Source organism: Oncorhynchus kisutch, linkage group LG13 (assembly GCF_002021735.2).
Source record: "Oncorhynchus kisutch isolate 150728-3 linkage group LG13, Okis_V2, whole genome shotgun sequence".
NCBI classification, from domain to species: Eukaryota; Metazoa; Chordata; class Actinopteri; order Salmoniformes; family Salmonidae; genus Oncorhynchus; species Oncorhynchus kisutch.
The window spans coordinates 54029425-54053996 of record NC_034186.2 but is presented as its reverse complement, the minus strand read 5'-3'; the positions used below and the strand labels follow the sequence as shown (position 1 = coordinate 54053996).

Genomic DNA, 24572 nt, shown 5'->3' with positions numbered 1-24572 from the left:
GGGGGTGAGATAATGTAAATGGGCTTATGTCTGTTTCAAAAATATGAATGATGAAATGATATAAACTGAAAATCACGTGTTGAAGAAAGAAACAAGCAATGTTATTCTTACCTATGTTATTGAATGTCATCTGACGTCTTTCCTGGCATTGTACGGCCATCCTCTAATGCATTGCATCCTTGTACTTAGATAATACTCAATGATTATTCATTTTCACACAAAGCCGCAGATGTATACCGTACGGTTTTCGAAGGCTTTTGCAATGATTCTTGCTGTTATATTGTTCAGCGTGGCCTATTTACAGACGTTACAATTTTGTAAACTTTATGGCTACTTTTTTTTTTTAAATACCTGCTTGTTAAGTTATGAATTGATATGCCTGTTCAGTTCATGTATTTTCTTGTTGAAGGGAATGAAGACCATAATAACCAATAAAGGATATTTTTTGGAGTCTTTGTCTCACTTTTAATGAGTATACTTTTTACTTGAGTCTTTTTTACCACTTACTTCAGCCTCCTATTACATACATTCTAGTGGCGTTGTCCGTGGTTATGTTTCACTTAACAGGTGCAGTAGAGTGCAGACAGCTGTCAGTAACAATGTAGACTCCAACCATGTCGAGTTATGTCTTGGGAGTGCGAGTCTAGTAAAAAACAGTATGTTTGTGTGTAAAAAAAAAAGTACCAAATTGTCATACTTGAGTAAAAGTAAAGATAACTTGATTGAAAATGACTCAAGTAAAAGTGAAAGTCACCCAGTAAAACACTACTTGAGTGAAAGTAGGATGTTTTAAATATATTTAAAACCTCTAAAAGGTTAGCTGTCTAAGCTAACATATGGAATTGTTTTAAGATGGTCATACCATTGATCGTTTAGAATTTTAGGACCCCTTTAGGTATCAGAAATGATTAGAATTTGTTTTATTTAATAAAATTTTGAATTTGGTCTTTACTACTATAGCCCATAGAAACGCATTGAATAACACATTCATAAATGGCAAAAAATAAATATATTTGTTTTTTTGGACACATATTTAACCCGTTATTTTTCTTGGCACAAAACTACCTCCAAACTTCGTGACACTTGTGGGGGTCGTAGAGCAAAACGGAGAACACGATCGTGTTCGTTAGTCTCCCCTTTCCATAATAGTGTTTAAAGGCCAAACCGCTCGGACGCTACACACGTTTTTGTGAGAAGACCGATTTTTGTGATGTTTCCTGGTCTGACAAACACGGATGTAGCTCGGCCACCTTCTACCGCAGATGTGGAAAGCCGACATAGGCAGACGCAGCAGCCCATGCAAAAACGGAATATCTCTGCAGAAACTGATATCTCTTGCTTAAACTGACAGATTTTTAATTTTTTTAATGTTTATGTTACTTAGATTGAAGCACGGGTGTTTAAGGATTAAGTGTCAAAAGTTGTTGTTTTTATAAAAAAAGGAAACGTAATTGCTAAATATATACTTAAGTAACAAAAGTAAAAGTATTAATCATTTCAAATTCCTTATATTAAGTGAACCAGACGGCACCATTATCTTGTTTTTTACATGTACGGATAACCAGGGGCACACTCCAATACTCAGACAATCCTTTACAAAAGAAGCGTGGTTAGTGTGTGGTTAGTGAGTCCGCCAGATCAGAGGCAATAGAGATGACCAGGGATGTTGTCTCAATAAGTGCGTCAATTGGACCATTGTCCTGGTACTTTTGGGTGTCAGGGAAAATATAGTGAAGTAAAAGTAGTCAAAAATATAAATAGTAAAGTACAGATACCCCAAAAAACGACTTAAGTATTTTGACTTAAGTACTTTACACCACTGTGTGTGTGTGTGTGTGTGTGTACGTGTACACGTGTATGTAACACAGAAGGCACCAGTGAGAGGATCAGAGGGGACCATATAGTTCATTCTAGCTTCCTGTCTCCCTGTGTGTAACAGTGAGTACAGTTTGAGTGATGTCAGACGTGATCTCATCTCTGCACTGGGAGCATCAGACTGGTGAGTACAGCATTACTATATGTGTTTTTCACACTTACGATAAAGATGGATTTGTCAGACTGAGGATAATGTAGAAGCAAATTGTTATCTAGGGAAAAAAACAATAGTTAATTCACTGTGCTAGTACTAAGAATTGTAATAACATTGGACTAAAGGAATACATAGCTATGGATGAGTGGTACCCAGAGCCATATAAACTTTTATCAATCGTATATTCTCTGGTGGCACCTAATGGAGTTTGGAGAATTGACACAATGACAAAAAGACACGGCTTCTAATAATACGATGTTGGTGGAATCGTATGTGTTGCAGGGAGGTTTTAGAACAGCAACAAACAAACAAAAATGGACTTGTGAAATACCTGCCAATATTTCGCAATATGATCCTGACGTAACTGTAAACGAGTGTATGGCCTTTCCACCCACATAGCCATCTGTACCTGGACAATTGCCTGAGATACAGTACATGTATATATTCTTTTCAAATGCAGGAGCTTAGATAGTTGTATGCTTTGTGTCCCGACCGTGACTGCTGGAACCATATACAGTGCCTTGCGAAAGTATTCGGCCCCCTTGAACTTTGCGACCTTTTGCCACATTTCAGGCTTCAAACATAAAGATATAAAACTGTATTTTTTTGTGAAGAATCAACAACAAGTGGGACACAATCATGAAGTGGAACGACATTTATTGGATATTTCAAACTTTTTTAACAAATCAAAAACTGAAAATTGGGCGTGTAAAATTATTCAGCCCCTTTACTTTCAGTGCAGCAAACTCTCTCCAGAAGTTCAGTGAGGATCTCTGAATGATCCAATGTTGACCTAAATGACTAATGATGATAAATACAATCCACCTGTGTGTAATCAAGTCTCCGTATAAATGCACCTGCACTGTGATAGTCTCAGAGGTCCGTTAAAATCGCAGAGAGCATCATGAAGAACAAGGAACACACCAGGCAGGTCCGAGATACTGTTGTGAAGAAGTTTAAAGCCGGATTTGGATACAAAAAGATTTCCCAAGCTTTAAACATCCCAAGGAGCACTGTGCAAGCGATAATATTGAAATGGAAGGAGTATCAGACCACTGCAAATCTACCAAGACCTGGCCGTCCCTCTAAACTTTCAGCTCATACAAGGAGAAGACTGATCAGAGATGCAGCCAAGATCACTCTGGATGAACTGCAGAGATCTACAGCTGAGGTGGGAGACTCTGTCCATAGGACAACAATCAGTCGTATATTGCACAAATCTGGCCTTCATGGAAGAGTGGCAAGAAGAAAGCCATTTCTTAAAGATATCCATAAAAAGTGTCGTTTAAAGTTTGCCACAAGCCACCTGGGAGACACACCAAACATGTGGAAGAAGGTGCTCTGGTCAGATGAAACCAAAATTGAACTTTTTGGCAACAATGCAAAACGTTATGTTTGGCGTAAAAGCAACACAGCTCATCACCCTGAACACACCATCCCCACTGTCAAACATGGTGGTGGCAGCATCATGGTTTGGGCCTGCTTGTCTTCAGCAGGGACAGGGAAGATGGTTAAAATTGATGGGAAGATGGATGGAGCCAAATACAGCACCATTCTGGAAGAAAACCTGATGGAGTCTGCAAAAGACCTGAGACTGGGACGGAGATTTGTCTTCCAACAAGACAATGATCCAAAACATAAAGCAAAATCTACAATGGAATGGTTCAAAAATAAACATATCCAGGTGTTAGAATGGCCAAGTCAAAGTCCAGACCTGAATCCAATCGAGAATCTGTGGAAAGAACTGAAAACTGCTGTTCACAAATGCTCTCCATCCAACCTCACTGAGCTCGAGCTGTTTTGCAAGGAGGAATGGGAAAAAATGTCAGTCTCTCGATGTGCAAAACTGATAGAGACATACCCCAAGCGACTTACAGCTGTAATCGCAGCAAAAGGTGGTGCTAAAAAGTATTAACTTAAGGGGGCTGAATAATTTTGCACGCCCAATTTTTCAGTTTTTGATTTGTTAAAAAAGTTTGAAATATCCAATAAATGTCGTTCCACTTCATGATTGTGTCCCACTTGTTGTTGATTCTTCACAAAAAAATAATACAGTTTTATATCTTTATGTTTGAAGCCTGAAATGTGGCAAAAGGTCGCAAAGTTCAAGGGGGCCGAATACTTTCGCAAGGCACTGTATATATCGGAAGATATAACGGATTATTAACAATAACGGGTTGAGTGTATGTAGACTACATCCAACAGAATTGACACATGCAGGTTATGTAGAATATACTGTGTTTACAATCCCCTCAAAAAGGAGTTAACTCTTATTGGAACAGTGGTTAGCAGGTCTTGCCTACAGGCTGGAAGACCTAGGTTTGAGACCCACAAGGGGCATTTACATTGTTGCCATTTGCAAAAATTGGTGTGATGTGGGATGTTGCCTTGGGGGCTGTCGGAGAGGGTATTGGTATAGTGAAGTGTGGGGACATGTTCTCCAGAAGGGAAGGGACCGTGTAACAAACCTTGCCTAGGTAGGCCTGTCACGATGCTAGGAGACCCGTAAGGGATCTTACACTGTCGCCATTCCCTACAATAGTGATTTAAACTATTCTCACACCTTCTTTAGATGCTTCCAGAGTTGTAATGTAATAACATGTTGAGTACCGTCTATTTCAGGCATGTTGATAGTATTAGGTTATGGCTGGCCAGATGCTATTTGGTGTAATTTCTATGATTGCTTTGAAGTCAGTGCTTGGTGTGAGTAAGTGCACTAATGGGTGTGACTATTGTTCAGCCTACAGTGTATGCAGTGATGTCAACTTGCTCTATATCTACTCTGATTAGGTCCTATTCTAGCCTAGGGTCTCTGTGACAATAACAAGTGTGTTTGCAATAGCAGCATGGGATCGTAGTAACATTTGCATTGGGTATGCCATACATATCTGGTAAAACATGTACTTGTACTGTACCAATAGTGTAGCCTCGGTTTTTGTATAGTACTATCGAGTCATTATTACTGACCTCTTTTAAGGCCTTTATTGTGAAGAACGGAATTATTCCCAGAAGTTACCTGTGTGCGTCCAGAGGGTGAAGAGAAGAGCCGGTGTTGATGTAACTCCTACTAGGCTGCGTTCTTGTGATCAGAGAACTAATACAAGATCGAGTATTTGACCTGTTGTAACCGCGAGTCGCTTAATATAAAGACCCACAAGTCCTCTGGAGGAGATTGAATATAATATCCACCATCAAGAAATGAAGTTTACAACGGCACTGGAGTTTTGTCAAGTTCGAAGTATTTGTAAGGTGTAATATATACACATATATGTACGTCTCAGTATTGCTGAGGAGCGTTTACAAGTCCTGTCTATTGATGAGGGCCGAGGCCATGGAAACAACAGCAACTGTGGCAAGAGAGACATGACACATTAAGGTCTTTGGGTCATGTCCCACCTATAGCTGTTTGAATTGTCTTTCTGGTAGTAGCACAGACTTTAGCTGCTGTCAAGTAGGAATTGGATACAGTTCACCAGTGGGTCCCTCCTTACATATCATTTGGGAAACAAGTAGCAGTGATACAAAGTAGCAAGGATTCAAATCGAATTCAGTCACATATAGAAGTGTTGAGTAAAATTGGAATTGGATTGGGATTTCAGTTTCCTTCCCGATTTGACTGAATTGAAATGGAATTGAGCCCAACCCCAAAGGGTAGTATTTTTCACTATCCTTTGGAAAATAATGGTTAGGCCTGCTAGAGACGGTCCGCAAACTCAATCACTAAAAATGTTTATTTTACATGTTAAGGAATGTGAGGATGGTCATGTGAACGAACACAACATTATAGTCATGTGCCTGTCCAAGGTAATCACAATATGTCACTGTCACAGTCTTAAATGTGTGTTTCGTTCCAAATGGATGCCAGGAGAGGTCCGTCCCTGAGATCGATATGATATTTCCAAGATATACATTTATACGATTGTTTACTAAAACTCAAATGAAAACAAAGCATTCATTGGATGGGTATATCATTAATTTAAATGTCCGTTGAACAACAGGAAACATCCCAGCTTGTGCTGATAACATTAAAAAGCAGCCAAAATGATAGGTATTCAGTTGCAACGCGTACACAGTATCTACTACAATTGAATATCTATAATCCTGACAGATGATATTTAGTCAAGCTCAAAACACGTCAGTGAATTATAATTATGTAGTTATATATATATATATATATATATATATATATTATTGTAACACTTTATTTAAAGATCCGCTAAATAGCTAATAAACTATTACTTGGTTGTAAATCATGATATGTCACTAATGAATGTATTTCTTAACATATATTTACACATTCCTGTAGTCAGATACAGTGTAGATCAAGAACAGAAAATGACGCACGTGTATTTACTCCATGGTCAACTAACTGCGTAACAATGAAGATAAGCAATTTAGGCAGACCTTAAAATTCATTATTATAAAATGTTTCGATAGAATACGATATTTAGAATAATCAAATTGGTGCAGTCTTCAGTCCAGGTGCATTTGACCCCAGGGCTGAAAATCCCAGCAAATGTAATTAGGAAAACGTCATTCACAATAGTATACTCAAACAGAGATGTACTTTTCATAAAGCACTATTTTTCAAATGGTGTACATTGTACTTGGATCTGCACATCACCCAGTGTAGTGAGTAAATGTACATAATTCTATGGATTTACGGTATGACTTGATTGTGAATACATTCAATGCTATAGTATTCACCACACATTTTAATCCAACACGTCGCCTAACCAGCACAGTATTTTACAAAGCCACACTATGCACCATTCAGATATTCTGATATTATTCAGATATTCTGTTTAGAATATTTTACTTTCATTTCATTGGTTTGGGTTCCTTGTATCTTATTTTGGGCCTAAGCTGCAGTGTTGTAAAGTATATTACACTAACACTAATCTGTACTGGTTTCAGTCATTTGTGTATTTTAAGCTACTGGTGTAGTTTACTGTTACGACACGTAGAGTAGACTTGAGTACTGATGAACACTACTGACAACTATGGCCTATTAAAGGAATGGGTGGATGCCTATGAACACAAAAGTAAAGGAATACAGTCTTAACATACATATTTTGTTATGAAATATATCTATTTTTGGTCCTCTCTTGCAGGTGCATTGTAAAAATTGAGAACAGACATTCAGGCTGAGGCAGGTGCTTCCTTTGGTTAAAGTCACTCTAGAAATAATCTCATGTTTCCAATACTGTGCAAGCGAGGGATCATTTTTCATAATGAGATTACAAGGATTCCCTCGTTCAGACTTTCATAAACATGACTAATTGCTCTTTCTTTCTTTCTTTCTTTCTTTCTTTCTTTCTTTCTTTCTTTCTTTCTTTCTTTCTTTCTTTCTTTCTTTCTTTCTTTCTTTCTTTTCTTTCTTTCTTTTTCTCTCTCTCTCTCTCTCTCTCTCTCTCTCTCTCTCTCTCTCTCTCTCTCTCTCTCTCTCTCTCTCTCTCTCTCTCTCTCTCCCTCTCTCTCTATCTCTCTCTCTCTCTCTCTCTCTCTCTCTCTCTCTCCCTCTCTCTCTCTCTCTCTCTCTCTCTCTCTCTCTCTCTCTCTCTCTCTCTCTCTCTCTCTCTCTGTTGATCAGTTTTCTCCATTCAAAGCAAGACTGAGATTTTGTGTTTGACATTTGGTCCTCCCTCTTGTATTTCCACTTGGGTTGTCGTTTTTAATTCCAGCAAACATACGTCAGTCAGCTTATGACAAGGTTTTCATGACAAAATATAATTTCACCTGATTCACAACAAGTGTTCAATGAGGTTTGCTAAAAATACCCCATGCTAAATTATTTGGACAATTGTTTCATTACTATGATGTTTCAGTCATGTTTCAGTCATGTGACCTTTTCCTTCTTCACCTGCAGAGAGCTAAAAGCTCTCTAGGATATGTTCAAATACAGACAGTTAGACATGAATTGCCTTGATTTAAACACTTTACTGTGCACTTTACTGTAAACATACATCGAGTTGGAGTAAGTACATACATCGAGTTGTAGTAAGTACATACATTGAGTTGGAGTAAGTACATACATTGAGTTGGAGTAAGTACATACATCGAGTTGGAGTAAGTACATACATTGAGTTGGAGTAAGTACATACATTGAGTTGGAGTAAGTACATACATCGAGTTGGAGTAAGTACATACATTGAGTTGGAGTAAGTACATACATTGAGTTGGAGTAAGTACATACATCGAGTTGGAGTAAGTACATACATTGAGTTGGAGTAAGTACATACATTGAGTTGGAGTAAGTACATACATTGGGGTAAGTTGTTTTCAAGCAGGACACTTACATAAAATTAATCATAACATTTTACGGTATGAAAACATCAAAGCATGCAGACCATGGGGATAGTAGAGAAAGAGAAAGGGGAAAAAGATAAACAGATAAACTTTCTGGGCTAACAGAGGCAGTTACACAACACAGGGGTTTCAAAAGGCCTTGAACAAGTTTACCTGACATGAATTGTGTATTGCAAAAAAAGGTGTTTTCACAATCATTTCACAATCATTTCACAATCATTTTACAAAATGTCACATATCTGCTATTCTTAGCCTCTCTTCCCCCTGACATTTAACTGTTATTTCTTTAAACACAAGAAAACAACTGAGTTCATGTACGTATGATTGAAAGTGACAGAAAGCAAAGGGAACCGTGCCAGGTACCTCCCCATCTGTCTTGGTCACAGCTCTCTTCGTGTCTCAGTTCGACTGCCTTTCGTATCAAATATGGAGATCCAGTGGTCTAATGGACCATCAAACACCCTATGAGTTAAAGAGAGAGAGAGAGAGAGAGAGAGAGAGTGAGAGAAGAGAGTGAGAGAGACCCAATCTATAGGAAAGAGGGGAACATCATAAGAAGAATCAGGGATGTCTCGAAAAACCAATCACCCCCTCTTTTATCCCTACCCCCCACACTATCTCTCATTCTCTTTTTCGGTAATGACTTTGTGTGGTGTGTGGCACAACACCTTCAAATCGTTAGGTCTCTGACTAACGAGGGAGTCCTCACTTTCAGGTGTTTTCCACAGGAGATTTTTTGGTCAATTTTTTATAACGTTTTCTCATTCCCATGCTTCATCAGCAAATATAACTACAACAAACTTTGAATGTTTGGGAATCTGAGACAACGTGTATTTCTATGGGTCAATTGCATAACATATCTTACTGTATTTGAGCTTTGAACTGGTTTTGCAGTCTTTCACATTTTTTGAGTGAGGATGATGATGTCCTTGAACCAGTACATTTCCGTCAGAGGTCCTACGCCTAACTTCTGTATTGATGCGTAGAGTATTAATAAAACCGCTATCAAGACCTTTAGACATGCAGCATTCTAAAGTCCTACCGAAAGGCCCAAGTAGGTGATAAGACCGGGATAAGACCGAGCGTGCTCAACCCTTTTTTCAGTTCATCTCAGAACAGAGCACGGCAGACAAAGAGAGCACGAAAGAATGCAAACATCAAGAGAGAGATGAGACGTGACTGACTTGTTTGTTTGGTGCTTGTTGTGGTTCTTGTCTCCAAACCACCTGAGCACTGTTTCTCTAGTACAGGTAACTCTTCAGTTGAAAAATTGCCTAATTTGTAGTCAAACACACACATTTCATGGAGCTAGATAGAAAACAGGTTCTCGTTAGAAAACAGTATGATAATTCTTGCCCACACTCAAATGTACTACATTGTGAACCTTTGTCAGATCAACATTTTTGTCCTTGCCAATGTGTTTCATTTAGAAGATGGTCTGAACGGTTAGACAGTTTTTTTGTGTCATTTAGCAGACCCAGAGTGACTTACAGGAGCCATTAGAGCTAAATGCTTTTACTCAAGGGCACATCGACAGAATTTTCACCTAGTCGGCTCAGCGATTTGAACCAGCGATCTTTCAGTTACTGGCCCAACACTCTTAATCGCTAGGCTACCTGCCGCCCATGTTCTCTTTCCCATAAAGACACAGTAAAGCCAACATACTATTGAAAAAAACTATTGGATTGAACGTTGGATACGTTTTGTTGTTGTTTAGGCTGTCATGTCTTTACCAAGACAAGTCTTGAAATGCCTTGACGTGGACAAGTTACGCGAGCACATCTCAAGTTTATCTCTAAACTTCAGCTCTAAGAGTTAGTTTCATATACAGTAACTTGTAATGCAGGTAGTTAGGGACACATAGATTAACAGGTGGTATATGGGGTTCTGGGGTTCTACTGTAGTTTTGAGTGCACACATGATCCCACTTTCTGCAAAGCTATGTACTAAGGAGGGTATATACAGCATGGAGAGGCACATGTGAAGTGAACACAGGTGTTTCTTCACCCAAGACAACGGTTAGAACCTGCTAGGCTTTTTTTTAAAGTTATCAAATAGGGTACGCACTAGATTCAAGGGTGTTGCAATTGCAATGGGTTTTATATTGAACTTAGTAAAACATTCAATCATAGTTGTAGAGTGAAACAGAAAAGTGCCATCAAGCTTCAATTCACTCTATTACATTTAGTAAATTTTTTCAACTTTGAGGTAGCATCGATGAATGATTATGCATGACTCTTTGCAATTTTTTGTATTTGGAAGAACATTTTTGTTATTGCTATATCATACTTGACCATTTGTGTAATTTATGTATTTCAGTTATCTCAACTCTTTCTTTTTGAAATTGTGCACAACAAAATTTGCCTAGTGGTGAATTTTACATAGCTTAATACATGAACCTAACTTGACATTGATTCACTAGAATAGATCATTGTTATTCTCAATGTGGAATGAGGTTCGTACTGATGGAGATTGTCCTCACACGGGGCACAAATTGTGTAATTGATGCTCCTCACACGGGGCACCAATTGGATAAGGTGTGTTGTGAATTACGAATTTTGAGTTATATACATGAGTTTAGAATCATTGTGAAGAGGATGAAGTCATTTTATTATCTTGTAAACCTTGTGACTCTGGGTAGGAAATTGAATATCATTGAATACATTGTTCAATGTGTATGTCTGATTATGAGTAACAATAGCACGACTATATGGTCAATGTTAAATACGTAGCGTACTGGTACAGTCGCATCAAATCTGTGGGAACATTTAAAGATGCAATCTACAATAGTTCCTGCTGTTCAATGGTCATTTCAATTCATTACATAGTCTACGTTCAACTGCTCTTATTCATGTACCCAATCTTGTGACGTTACCGTGTTGCTTTACCAACAAAAAAACAATCAACCAAATCACATGAAATATGAATTCTTCTTTAAATTATTCACTTGTTCATGTGTGGAAATGTAGGCTACAAATCTGAGCATGTGTTTGTGGGATAATGATTACATTTCTTAAATAACCAAAAATGGTCTGATGGTGGTCATTAGAATAAGGATGGATTATGCGCTTTCAAAATGGATCCTGCTAAATATGGTGTTATCTTTTTCAAGGGTTCAGTACCACGGATTAATTGGCCAGGTCCATTTGTCTTTCAGTGGCCAGCTTTTTTGATGAAGCTTTATTAGAGCATTATTATAAGCTCTTAAATGTGATGCTTTGTTAAACTTTGTATATTTCAAAGGCCTACGAATCTGATTCAGGCCTATAATCGGTACACCTAGTTAAGCTTTTACTGTAGTGGGCTAAATCAGGGCCACACAGAGTGTTTCTGGGTAGTCTTGAACAAATCTACTTTGAAACAAAAGTACGCACACACATGGTTATTTATTTATTTTTATTAATTGTGAAGTTATGAAAAATATGAATAACATAATTTAACTGCAGGAAAGGGCTACACACATATATATATATATATATATATATTGATGTCAGTTTTGGTAATTTTTATGATTCAATAAACATGTGCTGCAGGCACCCAGTTTCATGTTTAAACTGTAGTTTGGTTATCTACAATGAAACAAGAGAGATACGTATTTGTGTGTGTTAATAGATTGCTTGTTTCTCTCTGCTGATTTATGTTCTGTCTAATGTAGATGAAACCTGTGGCCGAGTAAAACATTTGCAATTTTATGGCCCGAGCGAAGCAATGTAAAGGTGAACAACGACTGGCAGAAGTACATCAAATTGACTAACTATTGTTGACATGTGGGTTAGAATAATATTGACGATGATGATAACAACAATGAAAAAATGATAATGGTTCAAATAATAACTATTATGTGGCCTATTTTGTTATTACCGGCTGTTACTGCGCTAAAACGCTAGCGAAAAATGTTGCTAACATAATCCACCCTTTCTTCAGCCAATTAAAAATATCACTGCTTTGGTCTTAATGCACCTGACCAATAACTGTACATTTCCTGATTCCTTTTAGACCAATCAGTAGTGAGGGAGGTGCAACAGGGTTTAAAAGCAATGTTGTTTCTCTGAAAATCAACATTTCCGCCTGGCTCTTCGTCATTGGCGAGGGACTCTCGATGCTATCCGCCAAACGTAAGTATAGAAAAGGATGTTAACTGAGATGCTAGATGTAATATGGTATAATAGCGCTCTATGATCATTGATTTGTGGTAAACAATGTGAAAGTATTGATGTAATAACTATTGATCATTGTTATGACTGCTCGTAGTAGACCACCGAGTGTCTAAATCAGACAACTATATTTACAGAGAAAACATATGTGGGTTTCTTCTGCATTAGTGAATGCAGAATATTTGTCACAATTTATTGCACTTTCATCAAATGTTACATGCTGTCCTATAAGCGTATGCCCACTTTGCATTCACAGTAAAGTAAAACCTGTTAACGTTACCTTAAATTAGAATAAGAGAGGTAACAAGTGCGTTTCAGATAAATGTTGAAATGGCGGTCAACCCAATGCATTTGTCCACCGATGTGTTTATCTGTCGTGCTACCCCGGTATATAGACATTTCATGGTTTCATTGCCATTGTATTTTACCACGTTTCGCAGACATTTCATGATGCCTTTTTAATGTACTGTAAAGGCTCTCTCTGAGCTGATGCTCTCACACCGAAAGACACTCCTCTTTGCGCTAGGCCTATCTGGTCCCATTGAAATTCAAGCCCCTGGTTTACAGATGTGACATGGCTATACACACCTCACATACAAGTCATAAAGGTTCAACAATTCTACTCACATTACTTATACTGATAAGCTCTGTGGGGAAGAATGATTTAGTCCGATTTTACACTCCATCATATGTTTTGTACTGTGTACAATCAAATTGCAGGGATCAGTATCAGAGTTCCACTATCTTAAAATGGGAGACAATTCTGTAAGATTATTCCTTCACCTTTTTACATAGATGGATCCTGTCCTCCCTCCCCCTCCCTTCCCCTTCGCATCCCCCTCTCTCTTTTTGCTGTTTAACCTCCGCCCTGACCACAGACACGATCATCTGCTTTTCTGGGTTAACTGTTCAGGTGCGATCTCTCTCTCTCTCTCTCTCTCGCTCTCTCTCTTCCTCTCTCTCTATCACTCGTCCTCTCTCTCTCTCCCTCTGTCTTGCTGTCCTCTGTCTTGCTCCCTCTATCGCTTCTATATAGCTCTATACTTCCTCTTCCTCCAGAACCTCACTACTTGTCTCATATCCCACTGCCGTTTACCAACCTCAACGGACAGATAAGTCTTACAAAGTTCAGAGGTGAGGAATGACCTACACAGATATTTCTAAACATATGTCGAAACATATTTTATCTCATCATATTGTATTGTACTGTACTACAACAATTAACATAGGCCTAACAGCTGGCCTGAATTTAATAACATTTTAGTTACACAAACTACCGCCTGAAATCTCTATCTAACATTTATCTTGAAAACATGTCAAGTCATTTTTATAAAGAGAAAGGCAAAAGGGAGTCACATTCCCCTGTCCTTTAGTAGCAGGAGATGAAGTAGAATGATGAGGTGAGGTTGTCATGAAAAGAGATCGTAACGACGAAGGCCAAGATGAGTTTCGGCATCTTGACGAAGGCCGAAAAGTCTAAATGCATCCCAGCTTTTTAGAATATTTTTATGCCACTTAAATAAAGGCATTTTCATATTATGAAGAGTCAGGCTAATAAATAAAAAGGAAAACTCCAACACATTGCTATTTTATTTTTATGGTTTCAATAAACCTTCATCTGGGTCCGTAACGACTGTATATATATATTTTTCCCCATGCACCTGCTGATACTTATTTGGGTGCTTATCAGTGCATTCGGAAAGTATTCAGAACCCTTCACTTTTTCCAAATGTTGTTACATTGCAGCCTTATTCTAAAATGTATTAAATTAATTTCCCCTCAATCTACACACAATACCCCATAATGATAAAGCGAAAACAGGTTTTTAGAACATTTTGCAAATGTATAAAAAATACTTATTTACATTCAGACCCTTTGCTATGAGAATTGAGCTCAGGTAAATCCTGTTTTCATTGATTATTTTTGAGATGTTTCTACAACTTGATTGGGGTCCACCTGTCGTAAATTCAGTTGATTGGACATGATTTGGAAAGGCACACACCTGTCCAGATAAGGTCCCACATTTGACAGTGAGGTTGTCTGTAGAGATCCGAGACAGGATTGTGTCGTGGCACAGATCTGGGGAAGGTACCAAAAATGTTCTGCAGCATTCAAGGTCCCCAAGAACACAGTGGCCTCCATCATTCATTAAATGGAAGAAGTTTGGAACCACCAAGACTCTTCCTAGAGCTGGCTGCCTGGCCAAACTGAGCAATCGGGGGAGAAGGGCCTTGGTTAGGGAGGTGACCAAGAACCAGGTGGTCACTCTGACAGAGCTCCAGAGTTGCTCTATGGAGATGGGAGAACCTTCCAGAACGAAAACCATCTCTGCAGCACTCCACCAATCAGGCCTTAATGGTAGAGTGGCCAGACGGAAGCCACTCCTCAGTAAAAGGCAGCCCGCTTGGAGTTTGTTAAATGGGATGTGAAGGACTCTCAGACAAGATTCTCTGGTCTGATGAAACCAAGATTGAACTCTTTGGCCTGAATGCCAAATGTCACGTCTGGAGGAAACCTGGCACCATCCCTACAGAATCATAGGGGCAGCAGGTAGCCTAGTGGTTAGAGCGTTGGGTTGCAAGAGCGAACCGAAAGGTTGCAAGAGCGAATCCCTGTGCTGACAAGGTAAAAATCTGTCATTCTGCCCCTGAACAAGGCAGTTAACCCACTTTTCCTAGGCCGTCATTGAAAATAAGAATTTGTTCTTAACTGACTTGCCAAGTTAAATAAAGTGCTATTCGGATGTTTTTCAGCGGCAGGGACTGGGAGAATAGTCAGGATCGAGGGAAAGATCAACAGAGCAAAGTACAGAGAAATCCTTGATGAAAACCTGCTCCAGAGCACTCAGGACCTCAGACTGCTTCACCTTCCAACAGGACAACACTAAGCACACAGCCAAGACAATGCAGGAGTGGCTTCAGCTAGATAGAGTCCAGACTTGAACCCGATCGAACATCTCTGGAGATGCCTGAAAATAAAAATAGCTCCCCATCCAACCTGACAGATCTGCAGAGAGCATGCGCAGACCAGCTGGCTGGGGTGTTTACGGACATATTCAATCAATCCTTATCCCAGTCTGCTGTTCCCACATGCTTCAAGAGGCCACCATTGTTCCTGTTCCCAAGAAAGCTAAGGTAACTTGAGCTAAACGACTACCGCCCCGTAGCACTCACTGCCGTCATCATGAAGTGCTTTGAGAGACTAGTCAAGGACCATATCACCTCCACCCTACCTGACACCCTAGAACCACTCCAATTTGCTTACTGCCCAAATAGGTCCACAGACGATGCAATCTCAACCACACTGCACACTGCCCTAACCCATCTGGACAAGAGGAATACCTATGTGAGAATGCTGTTCATCGACTACAGCTCAGCATTTAACACCATAGTACCCTCCAAACTCGTCATCAAGCTCGAGACCCAGGGTCTCGACCCCACCCTGTGCAACTGGGTACTGGACTTCCTGACGGGCCGCCCCCCAGGTGTTGAGGGTAGATAACAACATCTCCACCCCGCTGATCTTCAACACTGGGGCCCCACAAGGGTGCATCTGAGCCCTCTCCTGTACTCCCTGTTCACCCACGACTGCGTGGCCACGCACGCCTCCAACTCAATCATCAAGTTTGCGGACGATACAACAGTGGTAGGCTTGATTACCAACAACGACGAGACAGCCTACAGGGAGGAGGTGAGGGCCCTCGGAGTGTGGTGTCAGGAAAATAACCTCACACTCAACATCAACAAAACTAAGGAGATGATTGTGGACTTCAGGAAACAGCAGAGGGAACACCCCCCTATCCACATCGATGGGACAGTAGTGGAGAGGGTAGTAAGTTTTAAGTTCCTCGGCGTACACATCACAGACAAACTGAATTGGTCCACCCACACAGACAGCATCGTGAAGAAGGCGCAGCAGCGCCTCTTCAACCTCAGGAGGCTGAAGAAATTTGGCTCGTCACCAAAAGCACTCACAAACTTCTACAAATGCACAATCGAGAGCATCCTGTCGGGCTGTATCACCGCCTGGTACGGCAACTGCTCCGCCCACAACTGTAAGGCTCTCCAGAGGGTAGTGAGGTCTGCATAACGCATCACCGGGGGCAAACTACCTGCCCTCCAGGACACCTACACCACCCGATGTCACAGGAAGGCCATAAAGATCATCAAGGACAACAACCACCCGAGCCACTGCCTGTTCATCCCGCTATCATCCAGAAGGCGAGGTCAGTACAGGTGCATCAAAGCTGGGACCGAGAGTCTGAAAAAGGGCTTCTATCTCAAGGCCATCAGACTGTTAAACAGCCACCACTAACATTGAGTGACTGCTGCCAACACACTGACTCAACTCCAGCCACTTTAATAATGGGAATTGATGGGAATTGATGTCAAATATATCACTAGCCACTTTAAACAATGCTACTTAATATAATGTTTACATACCCTACATTATTCATCTCATATGTATACGTATATACTGTACTCTATATCATCTACTGCATCTTTATGTAATACATGTATCACTAGCCACTTTAAACTCTGCCACTTTGTTTACATACTCATCTCATATGTATATACTGTACTCGATACCATCTACTGCATCTTGCCTATGCCGCTCTGTACCATCACTCATTCATATATCTTTATGTACATATTCTTTATCCCTTTACACTTGTGTGTATAAGGTAGTAGTTTTGGAATTGTTAGTTAGATTACTCGTTGGTTATTACTGCATTGTCGGAACTAGCACAAGCATTTCGCTACACTCGCATTAACATCTGCTAACCATGTGTATGTGACAAATACATTTGATTTGATTTGATTTGAACTCCTCAATTACAGGCGTGCCAAGCTTGTAGTATAATTCCCAAGAAGACTCGAGGCTGTAATCACTGCCAAAGGTTCTTCAACAAAGTACTGAGTAAAGGGTCTGAATACTTATGTAAATGTGATGTTTTAGTTTGTTTTTTTGTTTTTTTGCATAAATGTCTAATAACCTGTGTTTGCTTTTTCATTATGGGGTATTGTGTGTAGATTGATGTGGGAAAAAAACAATGGAATCTTTTTAAAACAAGGCTGTAACGTAACAAAATGTGGAAAAAGTCAAGGGATCTGAATACTTTCCGAATGCACTGTATATTAGTCCTATTTCACGTGTGAATTGTTTTTATTTTGCGTATCCCAACTTCCCCTGAGACACCCTCAGAGAGTGGGGTCACGGCCAGGGTCTGCCGTTGTCAACAGCCACCCTGGATCAATTAGGGTTAAGGTGCCTGGCTCAAGGCCACATCGACAGATTTTTCACATTGTCGACTCAGGGATTCGATCTAGCAATCTTTCGGTTATTGGCTCAACGCTCTTATCGCTAGGCTACCTGCCACCCCTATGGTAGCACTTACCCTGGTAGCAGGTTCATTTTCTAACACACTATAAAGAGTACCTTGATCCTTGATTTTTATTTGACCAAGATAACAATCTACTACTAGTATATTGTTGTGTAGTTCTCCCCAGTAGACACCCTTCTGTCTTCTCCACTGTAACGGTGGATAACATGCCAGCGCACGGCAGTTATAACTGTGTTTTATTAATGCACATATTTGTCGTTTGGTGGAGTAATTCTGCATTGTTTACATTCAGTAGATCATGATCATCCCCTAATGTGAAATTGTTTGCAGCCTAGTTGACACAACACACGATACAGTTGAAACCTGATGAGCACTTTGGATGTGATTATATTACGTTCTTTAAATTGCCCCTGACAACTCTATGCTCCCTTTAAGTGCACATCCCTGTCATGACAGCCTGAACTGTTACATTCATCAGGAGCTGACTGTACTCTGTTCACACACAGGTTAAAGCATTGAGATGAAAAGAGAGAAACGAGTGCAGAATGCTTCAGACAAAAATTGTGACAGTACCCACAACACACCTACGACTAAAACACACACACACACACACACACACACACACACACACACACACACACACACACACACACACACACACACACACACACACACACGTACACACACGTACACACACGTACACACACACGCATGCATGAACACACAACACAGAAAACAGAATAAACAACTACAATAGACCACACTCCCAGTGTACGACTGCCATTGTGGTCTTTTTTTTCTTCCATCAAGCGTGGAGAAATCCGCCTTTCGTGGAATAGAGGAGGAAGGGAGGGGGTGTGTGAGTGAGTGAGCGGGGAGGAGAGGAGGTGAGGATATGGATACGAATCTACACTTCGTGAAATCAGGGTCCACCACAGCCTCAGCATTCGCCCCCTCTCTCTTCTCCCCCATCCCTCTCTCAACCAAAGCCCACCACAAAGCTACTGCTTCTCTCCCTCCACCTTTCTTCGTTCTTCCTCTTCTTTTTGTCTGTCTCTCAACTTCTCTAAATCAGAGACCACCACAAACCCCATCCTTTCTCTCTTTTTTTTTTTTACTCTGACAACAAGAATCACTGTCATGTGAATGGGAATCAGTCGGGGTTAATGTACTCCAATTTCAGTCAAGTAAATGAAATCAATTTAATGTGAATCAGTGAATTTATCTAAATGCGTGTGTTTTAAATGGGTAAAAGATGGCGTTTACAAGTACATGACAAAAGGGAGGAACAGAAATTGGGTCTCTTCAGTGACAGTTTTTGCTGACATCAAAATACCGTCATACTGTAGGATATAAAAGGTATAGCTAGATGTTATTGTTTAACCTTTTAATATCCAAGAAGAAGCGCTACTGCTTGATGTGAACTGTTGATTTGTTTCCACAGTATTTGATCTTGGGTGACAGGAAATACATGACTATAGCAAGTCGCCTTATTCAGCGTTTGTTGCTCTTTGTTTTCAGGAGAAGCTACAAAATGAATTATGTTTCTGGATGCCTTTCAATCGTTATTGCTTTGTTCATCTCTTCAACAGGTAAGAGAGAATTTTCTGAGAGTGTTTATACTCTATGTTATATTATATAGCAACAGATACATTTCTGTAAAGGTAACTTACTATTGGACGTAAAGTATATATATATATATATATATATCTTGCCTTCTGTGTTCTCCCTCAGGGGCTGAAGATGTGGTGTATGGTCAGGTGGGAGGGACGGTCACACTCCCCAAATTGAAGTGGGGTTCAGAAAAGGTGACGGTACAATGGTACTTTGGGATGGACCAAAAATCTTTGATATTCCGCAACGCCCAGGGTCGAGAGACAATAGGTGAGTGAGATTAGTGCGAGAGGGTACCCAGCTTTAATCAAGCGTGACCTTTTTTTTTGAGCCAGAAACATATTGAGCTAAACAGTATTTGGTAGTTGGCTTTTTTTTTTACCTGATTTTGACTAGCTTACAATTTGAGGGTTGCTGGCAAACAGAATATCAGGTGCCTACTACTGTTGTTCTCTTGAGCACTTAACCCTTGACCTGCTCAGGGTTACTGCTCTGCCTCTGCAGGTAGCCCTCTGCTGCTTCCACGTTCTCATATGTTTGTGTGGTGTCCAGGTGGGTTGGGAATAATATAAGACAGCAAGAAGACACATTTCTCATTCACACTACTACTACTATTAATCACTTGATTATTGACATGCAGATCCAGAGTGGAAAGACAGGCTGTCTCTGTCCAAGACGGACTTCTCCCTGATCATCAACAAAATCAGACTGGAGGACTTCAAATCCTTCAAATGTGAACTGAAAGATTTCAGGCCAACACAAATTATCTCAGTCACCACATTCAGACTGTCCCGTGGTAAGTGCAGAGTGATAGAGAGAAGGGATTTCTGTCTCATGTTTGTTATGAGAAAGATGAGGAAGGAAATGGGGACATTGTGTTCTGTCACCATCATGTGGGGGAAACAAGTACTGCACACGCATGTATACAAATGTACCTTTGTTTACCCCTCCTCTGTCTCTCTCTCTCCCTCTCTTTCTCTCTCTCTCTCAATCTCTCTCTCTTTCTCTCTCTCAATCTCTCTCTCTCTCTCTCTCTCTCTCTCTCTCTCTCTTTGCTCTCTCTCTCTTTCTTTGCTCTCTCTCTCTCTCTGTCTCTCTCTATTTCTCTCTCTCCATCTCTCCTCTCTCAGTGAGTGTACAGCCAGTCTCTCCCCTGTTGGCTGGGAAGAATCTTAATCTGAATTGTGACGTAAAGGAAATATTTGAGGGGACACAGAGAAGATGGCTTAGTCCCCAGAAACAGGACCTGAACAAGGACAAGCGTGCCCAGATTGGAAATAACGGGGGCCTGACAGTAATGAATGTCACTGGCCAAGACAATGGAGAGTGGACCTGTGTGGTGACATACCAGGGCAGGGAAGCCTATGCCAACACCCCTGTTACTGTAATAGGTAAGTGTTAAGTTGTATGGTCTTCTAGATTATGGTTTATGGTCTTCTAGATTAAATCATTTCCCCTCAAGAGGTAAAATGTCTTCAGACTGAGGTTAAACTGTCCCTTTCCTATCTCTGTCTCTCATTCTCTCTCCTCTCTCTCTTGCTCTCTCTCACTCTCTCAATCTCGCTCCCCTTCTCAGACCTCTCCCCTGCTCATCCACAGCCTATCTATACCTCTGTCTCCTCCCTCTCTCTTCTCCATCTTCCATGTTTCTTTTCCATTCCGCTTCCTCTATCCTGGTCAGACAGCCAGGAGAAGAGCATCCAGGGAGGCCGCTGGACCTTTACCCCAAGCCCAGCGGCAGGCTCCCTCACTGGGGTCGTCCAGACCCTCGTCAACCTCTCCCCGGGGCCTCCATTAGCCTGGGTGACCAATCAGAAGAGAGGGCTGGATGTCTCAGCCCTGCAGAGGAAAAATCTAAACCTCTCCCTGTCAAAGAAAGGGGTGACGGAGGGGGACAGGGGCGACTACACCTGCGCTGTGGAGTTCCAGAGGGACGACACCCTGAAGAGAGAAATGCGTGTGGAGGTGCTACAGGGTAAGTCAAGCTTTGTGGCAGTCCCGAGAAAATGTCCTTCTCCTTCCTTCCTACCTTCTTTACTTCCTAACTTTGTCGCTACCTTCCTTCCTCCTTCCTTTTAACTCTTCCCTTACTTATTTCCCCCATCTTTCTGCCTACAAAAGTGAGGAGTGACAAATCACTTTGATTTTGTCAGTGCTCAATTGTACAATCAGTACCACCCGACATCTCTCTAACGTTCCCTTCTTCCCGCTCTATCCCTCTTTCCCTCTTTCTCCCTTCATTGTCATTCAAACCCGCCAGACCATCGTCATGGCAATGCAACTCCCTCTTTCTATGCTTCTGTTTATTGCACCCAGACAGTTTTCTCATCTCCTTCTGTCGTTCATCGGGAACAGTCTGTCCCCGGTGTATTGTGTCCTGTGTCTAATTCATTGGATAATACACTTGTCTGGCTCCACTTGTTTTAATAGTGTATAATGAGGTTTCTCTCTGCCAGGATAATATGCCAGCTGGATGGATACTAACAAAAAAAATGTGTTTCTCCACGTTTTTGTAAAAAAAAAGACATGTTTTGTCTGTCTCTGCCTTTTTATCACATCAAAAAGGTGAATTTTCTTTCTTTCTCACTCTTGCTCACGCTCTCTCTCTCTCTCTTGCTCTCTCTCTCCTGTCCAGTGTTTACCTCTCCAGGTCCAGTGGCCTTTTTAGGTCAGGAGGTCAACCTCACCTGTACCCTGGGCCAGCCTCTGACCTCTGACCTGGAAGTGAAATGGATCCCACCACATCACTCCTCCCTCCTCCCTTTAGACTCCTCCCCCCACCCCACCCTTCTCACCATCCCCGAAGCGACGTATGGAAATGGTGGGAGGTGGAGGTGTGAATTATGGAGGAACAAAACCAAGCTGACATCAGTGGAGATCACTCTGAAGATAGGTGAGAAAGTAGAAACAGGAAGTGACATGGTCAGGATGTGGTTAGGGTGTGTGGTGAGTGTGTGTGTAGAGGTTAGGTTGTACCTATTGAGGTTAGGGTGAAATTAGCCTCACTGGCCAGTGGCCATGCTTACTGCAGCACTTTAAACAGTATAGTACCACAGTACTACTACAGTAATTAAGTACAATGTACTTATAGCAGACAGTACTATAAGCCTGTAAAGAAGGAAGCTCTGAGGTGTGCTTTGCACACCTACCTTACGGGTATGCTATTCAGTGTGCGAATATGAGCATAGAGGTATATTTCAGTAAAGCCTACCCAGAAATACAATATATCACAAAAATTATAATACTATTATTGAAAACCACATACTGTCATACGTTAATACTTCTTTATTGGTTTGATAGGCTGTAAAGTTATCAGTTTAAATGTAAAGTTATCTTTATTTAACTAGGCAAGTCAGTTAAGAACAAATTCTTATTTTCAATGACGGCCTAGGAACTGTGGGTTAACTGCCTGTTCAGGGGCAGAACGACAGATTTGTACCTTGTCAGCTCAGGAGGTTTGAACTTGCAACCTTCCGGATACTAGTCTAACTCTCTAACCACTAGGCTACCCTACCGACCCAACTGGGGTAAATGTAAAGTTATCTGGGGTAAATGTAAAGTTATCTGGGGTAAATGTAAAGTTATCTGGGGTAAATGTAAAGTTATCTGGGGTAAATGTAAAGTTATCTGGGGTAAATGTAAAGTTATCAGTGTAAATGTAAAGTTACCAGTGTAGAACTTGCATACTGATTCTGTTTCTCTTGATGTTGTTCTGATGGACAGAGCGAGTCCCCATGGACGTGTGGCTGTTGGTCACCATCTGTGCCGCAGCCGTCATCTTCATCCTCCTCCTCATCCTCACTGTCATCCTCATCCGACGCCACAGACAGGTACAGTTTGGTGATTTAATCAGATATTTATTTTTAGCATAAAAATGTACTCACTATCTCTTCCATTTTGCTGTGTCTTGTTGGTAGTGTTACTGAGCTTTCCTGTGTGTGTTTCTGTCGGTTTTCAGCGGGTGATGATGCCCAGACGTGGCAAACGCAGATTCTGCAACTGCCAAGAGTGAGTGTAATTTCCTGCGCACGCACGCATGCACGCGCGCTCACACACACACACACACACATACACACATACACACGCACGTGTTCAAGGTAGAAGCCTAAACTTTTTTGCCTCTTTTGCCAACTACATTTTGATGCCTTGGGCTATCTGTTGCACCTCCCATATTTGAGAAATACTGTTTGAGAATGGTTATTTACGGTGCTAACCATTCTGTTTCCCTCTGTTACAGCCCCAAACCAAAAGGATTCTACAGAAACTAGAGATATTGTACAGACTGGAATCCCTGTCAATGGACAATGTGTCTACTGTTTTATCTTAGCTATTCTATTCTGATAAAAAGGAACATCAAAAGGACAAAAGAAGCAAGAAAGAAGAAAGATGTTTTCATGTGATATTTGATCATAGATTTCACAAGTGTATATTGTCCTGCTTTATGACCTATGTTCGAGCTACAATTGAACAAATACTGTATATAAATATGTATAGCTACTGTCACTTTTGTATTACTGTACACTGTATTACTGTTCCATGACATAGACTGTCCAGGTCAATCCAGGTGAAAGCTATGTCACTTGTTAAATTCACCATGGGTTGTGTACGTGAGCCATTCAGATGCTGAATGGGCAAGACACAAAATGTAAGTGTCTTTGAACGGGGTACTTGTAGTAGGTGCCAGGCGCACCGGTTTGTGTCAAGAACTGCAACACTCCTGGGGTTTTCACGGTCAACAGTTTCCTGTGTGTATCGCAGTGGAGGCTCCTCAGAGGAGGAAGGGGAGGACCTTCCTCCTGAGTGAATGTCCTAAAAATTTAAATAGTGAAACATAATTTAAAAAAATCATTTTTAGATAAAACTATACTAAATATATTCATGTCACCAAATAGTTGATTAAAACACACTGTTCTGAAAGGAAGGTCTACAGTAGCCTCAGCAGCACTCTGTAGGTTAGCACCATGGTGTAGCCGGAGGACAGCTAGCTTCTGTCTTCCTTTGTTTTTTTTCGCCTGGTCACAGATGGCTGATGTGTTGTGCACTGATGTCCACAAGTAAAGGGGAGGAGAGCGAGTAGATAGTCCCGAGAAGGAGTTATACAACGCGCCGAGTGATCATGCTG

The 24572-nt window shown here is 40.8% G+C and overlaps 1 protein-coding gene across 2 annotated transcripts in view; it reads left to right on the top strand.

Moving 5' to 3' along the window:
* Nucleotides 1–1222: 1222 nt before the first annotated feature.
* Nucleotides 1223–24572, top strand: part of LOC109902185 (T-cell surface glycoprotein CD4-like) — a 23968-nt gene continuing 618 nt past the window's right edge. Inside the window, exons 1-11 of one of the 2 annotated variants that reach the window (XM_020498325.2) lie at nt 1861–1999; nt 12335–12453; nt 19358–19428; nt 19571–19720; nt 20091–20246; nt 20581–20841; nt 21027–21425; nt 22086–22343; nt 23174–23280; nt 23409–23458; nt 23688–24572. The exon at nt 23688–24572 is cut by the window's right edge and continues 618 nt beyond it. In XM_020498325.2, coding sequence (XP_020353914.1) covers nt 19371–19428; nt 19571–19720; nt 20091–20246; nt 20581–20841; nt 21027–21425; nt 22086–22343; nt 23174–23280; nt 23409–23458; nt 23688–23718 — 1470 coding nt within the window. In that variant the 5' untranslated portion in view covers nt 1861–1999; nt 12335–12453; nt 19358–19370 and the 3' untranslated portion in view covers nt 23719–24572. Of the gene's footprint in view, nt 2000–12334; nt 12454–19357; nt 19429–19570; nt 19721–20090; nt 20247–20580; nt 20842–21026; nt 21426–22085; nt 22344–23173; nt 23281–23408; nt 23459–23687 lie in introns of both variants that reach the window. The other variant, XM_020498326.2, reaches the window with a different exon arrangement.